The sequence below is a fragment of the Antrostomus carolinensis genome, unplaced genomic scaffold, assembly GCF_000700745.2.
Source record: "Antrostomus carolinensis isolate BGI_N321 unplaced genomic scaffold, ASM70074v2 scaffold15254, whole genome shotgun sequence".
Taxonomy (NCBI): domain Eukaryota; kingdom Metazoa; phylum Chordata; class Aves; order Caprimulgiformes; family Caprimulgidae; genus Antrostomus; species Antrostomus carolinensis.
The window spans coordinates 7,875-24,952 of record NW_010312921.1 but is presented as its reverse complement, the minus strand read 5'-3'; the positions used below and the strand labels follow the sequence as shown (position 1 = coordinate 24,952).

At 42.3% G+C, this 17,078-nt stretch overlaps 1 protein-coding gene across 1 annotated transcript in view; it reads left to right on the top strand.

Moving 5' to 3' along the window:
- Positions 1–17,078, top strand: part of LOC104524338 (pleckstrin homology-like domain family B member 2) — a gene marked incomplete at its 3' end in the record, with an annotated part of 29,638 nt that overhangs the window by 6,294 nt on the left and 6,266 nt on the right. The window contains exons 3-5 of the mRNA XM_029084791.1: positions 8,656–9,039; positions 11,598–11,741; positions 12,618–12,755. Of these exons, the coding sequence (XP_028940624.1) occupies positions 8,656–9,039; positions 11,598–11,741; positions 12,618–12,755 (666 nt within the window). The remainder of the gene's footprint in view (positions 1–8,655; positions 9,040–11,597; positions 11,742–12,617; positions 12,756–17,078) is intronic.

Sequence of the window (17,078 nt, the reverse complement as noted above, 5' to 3'; positions counted from 1 at the left end):
GAGCCTCTGCAGGGGCCACCAGCAATGCCCGGAGCCTGTGCAGGGACCACCACTCCCATTTTGAGCCACACCTGCGAGCAGGTTCAGCTGTAGGATTGTAACCTGTTCAAATCTCTTCCTCCCGTCTCACCTACATCCTTGATGCAAGTTGTATTTCAAAAAGAACAGCTTTTTCTTTGTGTGTGTGTGTGGTGAGGGATGGAAGATATGGAGTTGTTTCAGTATTCAGTAATTCAGCTTTATATTTTATATTTGGATATAACGACTACATTCCCCCCACACACTGTTTCTTTTCTTGCTGGACAATACTTCCTTTAAGTCCTAATATTTAAAAAGATAATTTGCCTACTGGTTTTCCAAGCACGTTAAAGCTTTTGGAAAAAAAAAAGTCAATGTTTTATGTGTTGCATATGATTTGAACATGAAGGAGCTTCCTCCTGCTTGTGTTCGTCTTCTGTTCAGGATCCTGCTCTATATTTTTTTTCCTCATTAGAACTATCTGGTAGTAGAGTTAAATATCAGGAGAGTGCCTGCTTCCAATGGTTTGAGACTCTGAAAAATGCCATAAACAGGTTTTCAGATCTCTGAAAGAAAGGAATATATATTTTTTAAAAAATTAAATTATCTCCATAATAGCTTTTTGTATTTTAGGACCTGTACTGTTTTGGTTTTGTCCTTCTGTGTGGATCTAGTCATGGGTCTATCCAAACAGAGTTTTTATATATCCAGCTTGAGCTTCCAAAGAGCAGCTTTGACTGACCTTGTGTAACATGAAATGCACAAAGGTTAGAGACTGAGATCTGCTCAGGCCTTTTTTTTTTGTGGTGGAAGGAGAATGTGTGAATAAAAGAAACTCAAACCAAACAAGCCCCCATGGACAGCAAAACTGTGCTGAGTGTAAGACCAGATTGAGCATGTGAGAGGTAAATGGCAGGGGAAACATAGTCCCTCTATGCACAAGTATTAGACTATTACATGCTGTGTTTATGAAGCAAGGTAGAGAGAACAAAAACGTCAGACTACTCAGAGAACTTTATCAGAATCCTCCTTTTTAGAGATTAGACTGCTCTATGGCCCACGTGTGAAGTGGAGAGCATCTTGGCACTAGCGCTGCCCCTGGAGCTGTCCTGCTGGCACAGAGCAAGTTTGGGGGGTTGTGTTTGATAACTATTATTCACCTCTGGATTTTTTATTATTATTATTTTTATTTTTAGTAAAATCTGTGTACACATTGTAATCTGCCCTAGAATCTGCCCTTGGTCTCTTCTGTTTACTTTAACTTTTTTTCTTTTCCTTTTCCATATAAGTTATTCTATGAGTTTTACTTCTTAGTTCATACTTTAAGTGACTGAGGCTTCTCTGGAAGCATTTTGAGCTGCTGCTATGACCTGCATGTGAAACCAAATGATCTGCTGTCATTGACCAAAGAAATGAACAGTGAATTAAAAAAACCAAAAAGGTACAAATAGTGAAAATACACATTGCAGGGTTTTTGAAATTATTTAAACATCTGAGTTTTAATGTGTTCCCTTGCACTGAACAGAACAGACGTGTATGTACTTGTGTAGGATTAGGTGTTTCTCCCTCTCTCTTTCTTTTGATTTTCCTGTTATGGCTCGTTTCTCCCAAACCAGTTGAAGATTGGTGCCACTTCTGTTTTGCCAGCCTGTTCCTCTGTGACTTGGGGAGCAGGAGGAACCAGAGGTCCCATTGCTGCCATCCCTCCAGCGTTACTGCTGCACGGTGGGATGGACAGCACGAGGTTGCTCCTGGAGCTTGCACAGGCAGCAGGTTGGTGGGTCACCATCTGCTTCTGCTTCCTCTCCAGCCCAGCTGACCGGACGCTGCATCTTGGCATGGGGATGTTTATACAAGCTTTACACAAGGAGAAGTCAGAGTTAGCTATTGCTGAAGCTAGCCCAGGAGCCTTACAAACAAGGGAAAAATTTATCACTGCCATCTTAAGAATATTCAGTGAGATTCAGTTAGCTATTGAATTGTTTTTGTTTGTTTTTTTCAAGAGGAAATCTCACTCTTTTTTTTTCCTATCTGAGATAAAAACCCAACTGTGGTAGCTGCTGGAACTGAAAAGCAGTCTTTCTCTTCAGCCTGTGGGGAGGTCGGGAGTGGAACAGCAAGGGCAACGTAGTCTAGACAGATATTAAGGCCATCTGTTTTGTTTGATACCCACCATTTGAATAGCACTGAACTTTATTTTCTACAGCTGTTTTTTGAGCAGTACAATGTATCTCCTCTAGATGGTGGTAAGTACTTAAACATTACGTGTGCAATATCTGTGTATTACCTTCCCTAGTCCAGCTGTCTGTATGGATCTGTGAACACAGGCTTATTAATGAGGTTTTAGTAGATACAGGAATTGTGCTGGGAGACATTTCAGCTTCTATGACCGACACCTGAACAAGCAATAATAAAATTTGAGGAGCTTATTCCACAGTTCACACTCAGAAGAACATTGAATTTCATTAAATTTATTCAGCAAGTAGGAAATAATTCAGAATATCCCTGTGACTGGTTGGCATTGATGCATTACAGTTTAATAAGATGTGCTCATGTGAGGAAAAATGAAATGAAAATAGCTGGGAATTTTCAGGGTGGTACTGCTTTAAAATTATGGTTAGTAGAGCTTATATAAACCTCCCATACAGCTTGGAAAAATCTCATATACAGGTTTTATGAATTTATTTTAGCACTGTGTCTTTTTATAGATCCTTTAAACATAAAGTACCCAAGCTGTATATAAAACTGACTTATATAAAACTTACAGAAACCCCAGCAAAGTAGACAAAGGCTAGATCAAGGTAATTTTTCCCACAACTAGTATTTGACAGTCTCTATAATGTTACAGAATAGCTACTTAATGTCAGTTTAATTTACTAAATGAGCAAGTGCCATATAATAGGATAAAAAACCCCTGCAGTGTATAATTAATGCTGACAACTCAGTAAATTTTCAGGAACATTCCGTTTTAATTGCGTTCCAAAACATTTCTGTGGGATCTGTAATAATCCAAAGTGTGAATTACATATATTCAATTTTTGCAGCTATATGTTTTATGCAAATGAACAATATGGGCTGGGAAGAAATCAAGTTCAGGAGACTATTTTAATTTACAGAAGTACTGCACTGGAGCTTCTTCAGGCTCCTGCCCTCAGCGTGATTGGAAAAGGAGCATCTGCATAGGTACCGTGGGGGCAAAACAGAGCTCAGTACTGGAAACATGGGCTTGTTCTTCTGGGTGCTGAGAGGTTACTCTTCGCTGGGTTAAAAACTGGCTGGATGACATGTCCCAGAGAGTGTTGGTGAATGGAGTTAAATCCAGTTGGCAACCAGTCATGAGTGGTGTTCCCCAGGGGTCAGTACTGGGGCCAGTCCTGTTTAACATCTTTATCGATGATCTGGATGGAGGGGGTTGAGTGCACCCTCAATAAGTTTGCTGAAGACACAAAGCTGGGAGGAAGTGTTGATCTGCCTGAGGGTAAGAAGGCTCTACAGAGAGTTCTGGACAGGATGGATCAATGGGCTGAGACCAGTTGTATGAGGTTCAACAAGACCAAGTGCTGGGTCCTGCACTTTGGTCACAACAACCCCATGCAACGCTACAGGCTTGGGGCAGAGTGGCTGGAGAGCTGCCTGGCAGAAAAGAATCTGAGGGTGTTGGTCGACAGCAGCTGAACGTGAGCCAGCAGAGTGCCCAGGTGGCCAAGAAGGCCAACAGCATCCTGGCCTGTATCAGAAATAGTGTGGCCAGCAGGATTAGGGATGGGCTTGTCCCCCTGTACCTGGCACTGGTGGGCCACACCTCGAATATTGTGCTCAGTTTTGGGACCCTCACTCCAAGAAGGACATGGAGGTGCTGGAGCGTGTCCAGAGAAGGGCAACAGAGCTGGTGAAGGGCATGGAGCACAAGTCTTATGAGGAGCAGCTGAGGGAACTGGGATTGTTTAGTCTGGAGAAAAGGAGGCTGAGGGGAGACCTTATTGCTGTCCACAACTACCTGAAAGGAGGGTGTAGTAACATGGGGATTGGTCTCTTCTCCCAGGTAACCAGCAAGAGGATGAGAGGTAATGGCCTCAGGATGTGCCAGTTTGGATATTAGGAAATATTTCTTCTCCAAAAAAGCAGTCAGAGATTGAACAGGCTGCCCAGGGCAGTGGTAGAGTCACCATCCCTGAAGGTGTTCAAGAAATGTGTAGATATAGCACTCAGGGGTATGGTTTAGTGGGCACGGTGGTGATGAGTTGATGGTTGGGGTGGATGATCTCAGAGCTCTTTTCCAACCTTAATAATTCTGTGATAATTTGCGAGCACATGTTGTTATTTTGGAAGCTGACAGCATTTCGTTAGGAACTGAATATGTGCCTGCAGATCCAGTAGCTAATTCCACAGAAAGTCGTCTGCTTGGTTCCTCCATGGAGGCTGCTCTGCTCCCTGCCACTGATCTCTTCTGCTTTCACTGCTGCGTTTCCTCTGTGCCTGTACCGGGAGGTAAAGTTGAGTCATGCCAGCCTGGTCCCTGCAGCTGGTTGTCCTGGTTTTTAGCTGAAATAGAGCCCCCCCAATCCTCTCTCCTATCTCCTGGGGGTGAGGGGGAAGTGGGTGAATGGCTGTGTTGGCTGCTAGCCAAGCGCTGGCCCAGTGAAACTATCACACTGGTCCTCTTCTCAGAGCTCAGGTGGTCCCTCTGTAGCTTTTCTCTGTCCAGGTGCCTCTGCTGTGAAGGGCTGTGCCTGCACATCCCTCATGAGAAACCGACATGAAATCGACACTGGCACAGGTTGCCCAAGGAAGTTGTGGATGTCCCCTCCCTGGAAGTGTTCAAGGCCAGGCTGGATGAGGCTTTGAGCAACCTGGTCTAGTGGAAGGTGTCCCTGCTGATGGCAGGGGGGTTGGAACTAGGTGATCCTTAAGGTCCCTTCCAATCCAAACCATTCTATGATTCTATGAAATACAGGTGATTTTTCTGAGCTCTGTGCTGCTGGGGGGAACCTCAGAGCCAAAACACTGACTATAGCAAAACAAAGACTGAAAATGAGAAAATAAAAGAGGCTGGAGTGAGGAACTGGTGGAAACTGGAGGGAAGGGGAAGAACAGTTGTCGAGCTGTTCTCAGGCCCAGTTAAAGTCTGACTTTGAAATAAACCTCTCGGTATCTGACAGGTGTGAAATCACCAGCTCCTTAGAAATGCAGGAAGGAAAGAGAAACCTTTCTCCTGACTCTTGTCCATGGGGTAGTGAATGTATTTGTAAGAAAGAAAGTTTGTTGCTCTCTTCTCCAGTCTCTGCCTCTCTCCCCCCATCCTTTTTGACTAGCTGATGCTCCAAGCTTTTGCTGTGAAGCTGGTTTGCCTGCCCATGAGGTTTTTAAAGAGCAACAGTGGGAAAATGCTTTTCTTTGGTAGCTGAAAAGAGCAACAGCCTGTTCTTCAGGCAAAGAGAGCCCTGGCTGCACCGACTAGCCATAATTCTCCTTAGTGTCAGTCACAAAGGATAGACTGCAGATGGATTTTTAATGAAATCTGGGCTTATCCAGTTGCTAATGGCACTTATCTAAAAAGCTTCCTGCTTGCCACAGATGATTAACCAAGTCTTGCCTTGATACCTAGATACAGCATCACCTCCATGCATGTGTAAAATTCATACATGTGACATGCAGCAGATGAACAAACCCAGGACTCACGGGGATGGTTGCTAGTAAAAAAGTAAGAGGTATTTATCTCTACTATTTCAGAATATTTTTCTTTACAGTGTGCCAGGGATGTCTCTTAATGCCATTGTTAATCAATAACAGAGGGGGGTTATTATCCCCTCATCCCACCTTTCTCCTTCAGCACCTAAATTTGCAGCCATCCATAGGGGGTGTGTAGCTTTGTCAAAGCCAGGAGTGGTGAAAATGCTCAGGCAGAAAGTGCACGAGACCTCTGTACCCCTTTTAGTAGCAGGTAAGAGATCCACTGAAAACACATGGAGATGTTTTAATCTGTTAGAAAGGACATTTTATAAGGAAATACACTGAAAAGCTTACAAGACTTGATTCCTCTCCCTCCCACCAGAGCCAATTTTAAACCAATTTCCTTCTTTTACATACCTTTTTTTTTTTTCCCCCTCTCCTCTGCTGTGTTCAGCATCACAAATCACTTGTGTGGTATTTCTTGCAAAATTATTGACTGGATTTTCCACGTGCCACTGCTTTTGCACTTTTCATTGCAGAGGTGCTTTCCTAGCTCACTGCTTGACTCAGAAATTTATGCTGGAAACAGTTAAATGCAGGTGTGCTGGAGCTGGAATGAATTGGCTGAGATGAAATGATGAGAATAGAGCGTATAAAATAACCACAGAGCTTCCTGTCCCTAAGCCTCTCGGCACATGTCAAAATAGAAGTGAGAGATATCAGTATTTCTGTAATGTGGCTGAAATGTTCACCAGGAATTTTTTGAAGACTGGCAGAGATTTTTCTGCAATTTTTAAGCATCTGAGACTTGTGGGGGGGTGGAAAAGAATCCCCTTTTTTTATTTATCTTTTTTCTGACTGCTCAGCAAAGGGCAGGTTTGCAGTGAGAGCCCCTTACCTGAGGATGAGCAGCGACTGCGCTTGGAAATTTGCCATTTCCTATTATTATTGAAGGGATGGAGGCTTGGCACGGGGTAACCTGATATATACCCTGTTGTTGCAGGGAAGGATGGGACTTCACGTCCTGATGCCGTGTTTCCCATCTATAACTGTTACAACAACTGCATGGACGGGCCAGGCCCGGTGCCGTCACAACAGGGAGAGCTGCATAATTACCGGTGATCCCAGCCAGCCCTTACACAGCGCTTTAGGAATTGGGTTGTGTGGCCAAAAGATTTAGTAAGAGGGAGGATAGCAGCGTTGGAGGGGTAAGAGAAGAGGCTTAGGGTCTGGCAGTGATTGCCTGGAGGGAAGAAGGCTTTGGGGAGTTATAATTATGTTGATTGTTTGGGGTCGAAGGCTGGCTGCAGGATCTGCTGGACCTATTTAATGGAAAATACAAGCTAGCAATTGCTGCCCCGGGCTCTTTTATTTCAGCAGCTCCTCTCTACCAGTGCTGTTTCAAGAGGCTTCAGAGGAAACCTGCAGTGAGAACCTGGGAATAAGCTACCTGAAGGCAAAATTTCTGTCTTGCAGTGCTCTCTGGGTTGGGTGGTGCTTGGAAACGGATGGGTTCAGATGGGTTCTCCAGCTCAGAGATGCAGCGGGTGATGGGGGGTGATGTGAGCATGTGCATACAACTGGGTTATCTCTTGTTAGCTGTATAAAAAGCTGAATGATTGTAAACTGGTGTTAAATTTTCATAAAACTCCAAGGGCTTGCTGCAGGGAAAGGGCAGGCAATGCATTGCCCAAACTGCTTTGCTTGGTCCTTGTTGGGCACAGGGGGTGTGAGGACCATGCAAAATAGCTGCTTTGTAAAAATCCTGTTTGCAAACGTCATGCCAGGTAGAGTTTGGAAAGTGAATATGTCTGCTGTGGTTCCCAGGGGAGAAGGCTGAGGATTTGGGGGCTTTGTCTTTCTTTTTAAATACTACTAACAATAAAAAAAGGATTTCCTAGAAATCAGAAATGAGATCATGAGTGTGAGGATTAATGCCAAGCGTGGAACTCTCACAATGGTCTTTTTTTCCAGCAGAATTTTCAATAGGCTTATGGTAAGCAATTTTTAATTTTCCTTATTTTTCTTCTTTAGCAAAAGAAACATGAAATTACATAAAAGCATCACCTCTTAAAAATGCAAAGGTAAAATATTTCACCTGAAATGAAAGTTACAGGAAGCTATGTATATAGTAAAATAATAATAATAAAAATACAGCTTTCTGGTACTTTTTATAAAGTATCTTGGAGATCTAGAAATCCTTTGGGAATTAGATGTTTATGGCATGGTCAAGCACATCAGGTCAAACTGGCACAGCTATTCAGATTCTCAAGGTTGAAATGTTGGTATGAATCCATAGGGTATTTGAGTTAACTGGTAAATAAAGATTTCCCCCACTTCTTTTTGACATCTGTTGCATTTTAGATGTGATGCCTTATTTTGCTGTTAATGCTCCTAAAACTGTGTGTTTCAAAATGTGGACTAGTTCTCTCCCCAAAAAAGGGAATCAAAGTTAGCAAAACAGAAAATCCAAGAAAGTCAGGAATGAGTGAGTTCATGGAAACTCTGTGTGATGTTTTGCAGTTTGGTAGGAGTATAGCACAAGTGGAAAGTGCAACAATTAGTGATTTACACAGTGAGCTCACTGGACATGTGTACGTACAAATGGGGGATGGTTACAGCAACCTGAATAAACAATATTAATATTAAAGTTTTCTCTGCTGGAAAGAGAAATGTTACGATGTAGTATTTAAGTAGGTATTAATTTCTGTGAAATGTAATTTTAAGTTCTTCTTCCATGTTAACTTTGATTCTTCATCTTGCACTGTAATTTATTTATGTATATCTGTTTATTATCTCTAAGTGCTAGAGACGTACATGGATGGGGAGGACTCTAATCCTTCACTCTAAAAAAACCAAACCATAAAAAAAACCCAAATAAAAAAACAAACCAGCAAACTTTTTTTAACTTCATCTTAACTTTAGCTCACATGTGATGCTTAGTGCTATTATCTTCTTTAAAACCAGGAACGACAGCGGCTGGAGACAATCCTCAACCTGTGTGCAGAATACTCCAAATCTGAGAGTGACCCCGCTGCAGCTACAACAGTTGCTGATGTTCAAAAAATTAACAAAGAACTTGAAAAACTTCAGCTCTCTGATGAGGATTCGGTGTTCGAAGACTCCCAGATGAGCCTGGAAATGAGGTTCAGAAGCCACTTGAAATCCTCTGCGAGCGATTCGGATTTCTCGGAGCTGAGCAGCCACAGCCGGGGCACTGCCGCCTTCCTCTCCTCCAGAGGCCTGAGAGCCGACGAGCACTTCAACGAAAGCCCAAAGCCTCCGCCTTTCGCTGCCCCTGGCTTCCTGAAGGATGCCACCGAATCCTCCTACCTGAGCATCACGCCAAAGGTAATGCTCCACAGGAGGAAAGGGTGCGATCCGGGTTCGACTGCTCGAAATCCTCCTCCCGGAGTCGGCTGTCCTGACAGGGGCCACAGTTAGGATGGCTTCGGTGTGAGAATTCATCTCAAAGCTCGTACAACTGAGCAGCCAGCAAATGGTTATTTCATTTTCTGTGGAAGCTATTGCTACTGGAAGGTTTGGGTTTTGGTTTTGGGTTTTTTTTCAGAAGGATGTACAGTTCAGGAAGGGTTTTAAGGTTTTCTGAGGGAGAAGGATTTGCTTGAATAATTATAGCTACTTAAATAAGGAAGGTTTCAGGAAGCCTACTTAGCACCCTGCTGGGGTGTAGGAGAGAAGGGAAGCTCTGCTGCCTTCTCCCAGCCTGAGAGGCTCCTGTCCTCTGTAAAAGGAGGATGTTTTAAACCAGAACAGTTACACAGGAGGTGAAGAGGAGCTGCCTGAGCTGAATTTACTGTCCTGTCTCCTTCCCAGGGGATGGACCTGAGCCACTTGTCAAACCAGCCTCCTGCCACTCTCGCCCAGCTCCTGCATTTAATAAGCTGCAGCTCCTTCCCTGTGTACTTCACACTGCTGTTCCATTACTGAAGGGAAATTGTCCTTTAAAAACCGACAGCATTCCTAACAATTTCATTCAGCTGGGGCAGCAGCAGCAGCAGCCTCCTCTGGGCTGGGGCAGGGACCTTTTGTCACCTGGGGTCAGTTCCCAGCTCTGGTGTGCCAGACAGGTGCTGCAGCAAGTCCTGGTGACAGGCAGCGTGTTAAATAACTCTATGCAAGAGTTAGAATCAAGTGCATGGGGAGACCAAACAAAACCATAAAAGCAGGTTTCTGTTTAACAAATTCACGCCTTCAAAATACTTTGTCCCTCTCCTTTTTACTGTTATTTACACGCTGTATGAGGGTCAGCACGGTTATATGCCTGATATGAACTGTATTTCACCACTGCTTAACTTACATCTTTATAGTCAATAGAAACATGTATGTGTAGAATAAGAGAGAGATGTGATTGAAAAATATTTTATCTCATAAAGGATTATCTCTCTGGACATCTGTCTGCTGAGTCTTTTGGTGTGAAATTATATTGAATAGAAAGGTGCTATTATGGTTTTACTTGGTCTTTCTGTGTTGAAAAAGTAGTAAAACATTTCACTTCCACATTACTGTGGTCTTACATTTCTTTCCCATTTGTTGCTTTCTTCGTGTAAGTCGAAGATTCTGTTTTAAATCCTTATTAGGAAGTTGAAATCAAAGATGTTATGTCAGCATTATCTGGACAGGACACTGGACAAAAAGAGGCTTTCCTGCTAGGATTACTAATGCTAATCGAGGAACGCCACTCAGTCATTCATTCATTGTAAAGGGTGTTCTGCTAAGCCTGGAGAAAAGCAATAACAAGCAACTGTGTTAATGAAACACAGCTCATTGTTTTAAAATATCGAGATCAGATTTGATCAGGATAAAATGCCTGCTCTCAGAATAGACATTCAGTGGCTGAGCTGAGCCTCTTTTGAGCAAGGCTGTGTGGTCCGGTGATTAACGCGAAGCCCTGCACACAGCCCGTTTCTAATTCTGACTGGGGACAATGAGCAAGCAGCCTCACCAGAGTAATTGGATCACAAGCCCCTGGGGTCAGATGAACATGAAGAATACATTTGAAACTCAATACTCTTTGATCTAGCCTTTGCTGCTATAAGATCACAGGTATTTTCTTAATAATGTTGTTTAATTCTTGGCGCAGTTAACTAGCAAGCAAATGGCTAGCTAAAGAGGAATGTTAAGGGTACTGCTTCCTCAGTGCTAACTGGGGAGGCAGAACCAACTTCTGTCCTATTTTACAGCCTTAAGCTGCCCATCTTAATGGCTGGTTACAGAAATCATAGAATCATAGAATGGTCTGGGTTGGAAGGGACCTTAAAGATCATCCAGTTCCAACCCCTCTGCCATCAGCAGGGACACCTTCCACTAGACCAGGTTGCTCAAAGCCTCATCCAACCTGGCCTTGAACACTTCCAGGGAGGAGCAGCCACAGCTTCTCTGGGCAACCTGGGCCAGTGTCTGACCACACTCACAGTGAAAAATTTCTTCCTAATATCTAATCTAAACCTCCCCTCTTTTAGTTTGAAGCCACTACCAATGTCCTATCCTACCTCCTGGCTTGTATTATATGAACAGCTGAAATGAACATAAAAAGCATCTTCATCTCTCTGTGTTATTTTTTATAAGGGAAAAGTTGGATTTTTACAACCTAAGTAGCACAGCATGTAAAGTATTCTCAAAGGTTAGGTTTTAATAATTCCTGTAGAATGAACAGTATTTACTGTTAAGTATAGTATTTACTTCTAATGCCTGGAAGTAAAGTATCATGTTTGTTTCTCCTGTACACCTTCTAAATATAGAAAGAGCAATATAGTAGATATGAAATATGTAACAGGTTCAAAACTAGCAGTGCTGTACTTGTCTAAAATGAACACAATATGTAAGGGGGAAGGAAAGAGAGTGTTCAGCTCTTTTCCTAATGTACCTTTTGTAATGTGCAACTGCAGATACCAGAGTGCTTAAGTGATGAGCAAAGAGGGCAGGAGCTTGGTCGACTGGAGGAGGAACGCATAGTAATACTAAATAACTTGGAAGAACTTGAGCAGAAGATCAAAGATTTAAATGATCAGATGGATGAATCCTCAAGAGAGGTATGAAATATGTTTTGGTTTTCAATAACTTGCTTTTTAAGTATGTCTATGTAGCATAAGTCTGATGTGTTCAGCAAGTGCACAGGGAACTCATGGATGTGTGTAGCCTTCGTATTCTGCGCTTTTTCACCAGGATTAGGCTCAGAATCACAGACCTGGCAGTCTCCTACTGTGAAGGTTATTTTTCCCTGGCTGAGGGATGGATGTGATGCTCAGATTAGCCTTTCCCAGCTGTAACCATTATACTCCTAAGTGGAATTAGAACAATCTTGCTTGTTTAATGTTCACTCAATTGATCTAAATACCTTGTGTCACTTGGGAGTTTTATGATGGTATCTCCTGTGACCGTTTAAAAGAGAGAGGAAGTGAGACAACTTCCTTTCAAACCTCCTTGGCTTTACAGTGGCAAGGGTATGTTGGCACCCTCTTGACTTCTGGAATCTCACAGTTGCAGACTAAGCTGGCCAGGAATTTGGGTTGTGCTTGCTCCAATTATCAGCGACAGGAAAGAAACAGCTGTTCCAGAAGGGTTTCCTACGGAGCCTGGGCACAGAGAGTTGGTACAGTATCATAACAGGAGGAAGCACAGAGAAGACATAGAAAAGAAAAAGTTTTGGAAAAAAGAATCTTCAAACTAAAGTTGGTTTGGACTTTATTTTGCAGTATTTTATATTGCAGTTTTATTTTTTCTCAGATTTGTGATCTCTTTTTAACTTTTGTGGTTATTAAAACTTACTCTTTTTTTCCCCCCTCTCTTTTAAAAATTTTTATTTCTTGTGAATAATCACCAACTCACTACCCTTCCCCCAGAAAATAATGAGTATCAAGATTTCTTCTTAATCTGGATTGCTTCTGAAAAATGTTTTGTGTTCCTAGTTGGATATGGAATGTGCCCTTTTGGATGGGGAGCAGAAATCTGAAACGACTGAGCTGCTGAAAGAGAAGGAAATATTGGATCACCTAAACAGAAAAATAGCTGAGCTGGAGAGAAATGTTATTGGTGAAAAGACAAAGGTAATTGTCTTACCTTAGCTAGCTGTGTGCTCTGTTCCCCTTGATCTTCAAAATACATTTATATGATTAACATATAATGGAGGTTATTTTGTGAAGTACTGTCTGTAAGTAAATTTACTTGATAAATATGGAAGAAAAAAAATAGTTGTCTCACCATCATCTCCCTGTAACAATCTTGTTTCCCAAGGCATGCTTGACAAGCAAAATATAGTGTGCTTAAGTAAAAAGACCTGACCTTCTGTGAAGATATTTTTGATTAATAAAAAATCCATATAGAGCTTGGACTTGGGTTATCTGTTGTTTACAAGGACAGTATTAATTGAACTGTTCTACTAACTTCCATTGCAAGTTATATATTTTGAATTAAAAAACACCAAACCCATACCCTTTCTCAGCAAAGGTACAGAATGAAAGGCTGTGGATTCAGAAGATGGCTTTATCTATGATTATATAGAGTGATATATAAGACATCTGTCAAATATGTAATTTTAAAGCAATTATGGTGGTGTATTTTGTTTGCTGACTGCCTGACAATTTTCGTAGAACATTCTCTCTGTGATTAAGTTCAAGGAATTAATTGGTTCTCCTACACAGTCACATACTTAATTGCTCTCAAATATGCAGCAAACATATCTAAGCCTATTTTTGTGAAACAGGATAGCACTATAATAAGATTTTTAAGTGCAGAAAGGGAAAGGGCCTGCAAGATGAAGCTGTCCCCATCAGACCAGGGAGTGCTGGTTCTCTTGGGCAGGCTCCCCTGGCCTCTCCAGGCAGGCAGATCCCTTCTCCACAGGGGATGTGTCACTGCCAATAATATCTCAAGGTCAGGAAGTTTTTCCAGGGCTTTCAGCCAGTCGTGTTTCCTTTTTCAATTTCAACCTCTGTGTCATAATTTAAACCTGTCACTTATGGAAATACTCTAGCTAGTCTCTGCCCTTCTTTTTTTTAAGGTTTCCAGAAATATCTGGAAGTCTTCTGCGTTATTTGCTTTTGCTTAGACAAGCTGCATGTTTTTAGCTCTTTCACAGTTCCCGTTTAATTCACGCCTTACAGCTTGTATTGTTTTATTCTGAGCTTTTTGTCTTAAACTTCTGCCTACCCCATCATGAGCCTAAATGCTGTTTTGTGGCTGTACTCAGCAAGCCCATGTCTGAGGAGGAGAATGGTGCTCCCACTTCTCTGCCCTGTGGGGTGACAACGTGTGTCCAGTTAAAGCTTGAACTTGTGTGGACTTCCCTGCCTGTACTTTTCCTTGCTTTTGTGTACCCTGCAGTGATCCTTCAGCTTTCAGTGTTGCCTCTGGTCACATTTTAAGTTGTCCATGGAATGTGTTTCATACTTGTTTTTTATTATAAAGATGAGTTTAAAGGTGGTAACAACAGAGAGGGTGGTGCAAGCAGATACTCTCCGAAAGGATGCTGCTAGAAGTTTTGATAGGTGGTAACAAATAACATATCCAGAAATTCAAGAGATCTTTTGCCTATTATATTTGTTCTCTAGTGGCATCAAAGTTCAGTGAAACTAATAGGAAATTATTCTAAAACCTGTAGGTTGTTAAAATTTGCTTGCAATCAGATGGAACATTAGTGTGGAACAGTCAGAAAATTAAAATGCCAGGTCTAGTTTAAGTTTTTAGTTGAATTGAAACACGGAAAGCAGCCTAGAAAAAGCACTTTTGCTATTTAAAAGGCAAGTTCACTCAAAACATTTCTTCAGTATGGAGCACACCACTAGTCAGATCAGTTACAATATTTTAATTGTCTTTTCTTTTGTGTTCCTCTTTTTTAAAAAAAAAACCCAACAAAACAACAAAAACCCAGCTGTGAGTGGGTGCTCTAGTGCCACGGCTCAGTTAATACTGAAATTATCTTTGTAGAAATAAACTTTAAGAGAGCCTCATAGGTTTTGTTCTGAAAGATGTCTGAAAGCATAGCATAAAAGTGAAAGTTTAAAAAAGAAATGGGAGACAAGCTTCTGCTAATGGGCAAAATATGAAGTGATAGCTAAAGTGTTCTGGAGAAAGTAGTGTCAGCCAGAAAAACAGATGGCACTGGTCATGTCAACAAATAAAAGCCCTGGATGACTTGAAACAATAGCATTTTTTAAGGCTTGGTTTGTGTGTCTGTACGTTTAAGGTTGTAGCCCTGTAGATCTGGTGCAGGGTAGGCAATGTCTTGGCTTTGTAGCAGTACAAGATCAACACCCCTAGAAAAGGGGTGCTTGGGTAGAGGCAGAGAGCGGTCCTTTTTGCTAAAATAATTTGTAAGTTGTGACCTCCTCAACAGAATTAAGGCTCAGGATTTGGCCAGTAGCTGCCACCTTGCTGATGGTACTTTTTGTGGTGTTTCCTGCAAGAACAAGTGTCCCAGTGTCCACCCAGTGGTCACAGTTTCTTCTAGTTGCCTGAATATTTCACCCCTAGTAATACCAGTGGTCTTGGTTTTGGTGGTGCTTCCTGGCAAGAAACTGTCAGGTCCCATCGCTGGGACAGAGGTTACATTTCTGTCAGTGATATTTGAAGACACTGTGTGGTGGTGTTGTGAGGTGAGAGGGAGAGTTAATTTCGCTCGTGAAACCATGATGGGTCATTAGTGCCGTACACGATGGCACTTGTCTCTGCAGCGACTTGAGCATCTCCCGGAATCTGTCACTGACCTCGGCACCTGTTTGACAGGAAACCCCTGCCTGGTTGTGTTTCCTCCTTACCCATGCACCTGTTTGAAAAACTTGTGAAATTCTTAAAAAGAGAGATCATAAACTATAACCTAATTATTGGGCCATGTTATGTACTTGAAATAGACCATAGGTAGAAGCTCTTCTACTACTTTCTACCTGATTCTTTGATTTGTTTGTTTGTTTGTTTTTAAATGCCCTGTGCACAATTCATTTAGATGAGGACTCAAAGTTTTGCACAGTTTTAAAGCCACAGTTTCTAGCCCTTGCAAAGCAAGAGAATCGACTGGAAAACATACTTGAAGGCAGAAGGCAGGAGAGTTGCGAGTTCAGTTTCAGGCTGTGCCAGGCTGCTCTTTGCTGTGGTACAATGTCTCTGTGTCCCAGCACCTTGCTTATAAATCAGGAATGGATTTTATATGGGTTTATACGTTATACAGTGTGCTGCATTCTGATCTCATTCAAGTCCTGTGCTCAGCCCTACCTGAACGCGTGGCAGGACTAATGGTGAGGAGGAATGAAAAGGGGTGGGGAAGATAATGTAGCACACACACACCCTGCGGTGAGTTGAGAGAGTTTCCATTGCTTTCGTGAGTTATGCCACCACACACGTGGAAAGGAACGAAGCAATTAGTGTTGATTTACTAAGGTTTTGGAAAGAAGAGCTATGAGCGGTTGCCATTTCAAAAAGAAGATGACAGAACCTTTCAGCACCGTTGCAGGACTCAGCGTAGTTCTGACTGTGGTGCGCCTCTGCCAGGTACAAGTGCTGACAGGACTCAGTTGTCCTGGCTGGGGTAACTGCTTCTAGAGCTTGTTTGGCATGGCCTATGCTTCCAGCTATGCTGGAAATTGTGCGAGTGTATGGAGGAAGGTCCAGCTGTGCCACCATGGCCATGCTTCTTGAGCACAGCTTAAAATTATCTTATTCTTTATTTTTTTTTTAGCTACCATGCACTACTTCTTTGGTTTTAGCCACAGAAAAAGATGACCAACTACATGTTTGAATAGCATCATTTAAACTATAAATTGCAGGTTCCAGTTATTCAGGGACAGCTCTGATAAGTCACTAGTAACACAATTTGACAGATGCAGCTTAAAGTTCTTCAGGAAAGAGCTTTGCTACAGATAGTGACAAAATCAGTTGGAGCTCAGGCTGCTCTGGAGAGAGCCGAGTACCCAGAAACAAGCGAGCAGGTGAGCCGGTCTCCCTTCTCCCTGCCATCCCAGCACTGCTCCCTGTAATTTAATTACCATGGCAGTAATTCATGTCACTGTACTGTAGGTGTACAATAATGATGCCATTGTTTCAAGTGGAATAGCACCTCAGGTCCACCTCAGGTCCACGGTGCTGTTTACAATTACGACTTCCTCCCGATGACCCTTCGCTCACGAGACTTAGTTCAAGATTGACGTTGGTCTCTAAGGGAGCTGGAGAAAATGGTATTTCACAGAATCACAGAATATTATTTGCCTAATGTTATCTAGATTTGCAACGTATTTTCTTTTCATACAGTGCTTCCTTAGTCTGTGTAGTTTTAAAACATGCAGTGCAGGATATGTGAGGAAGGATGCTTAACGATTCGCCATACCTGATGTCTCCAAGTTAAAGTGTGAGGTTGAAAGTAACAACATAGCTAGGGAAAG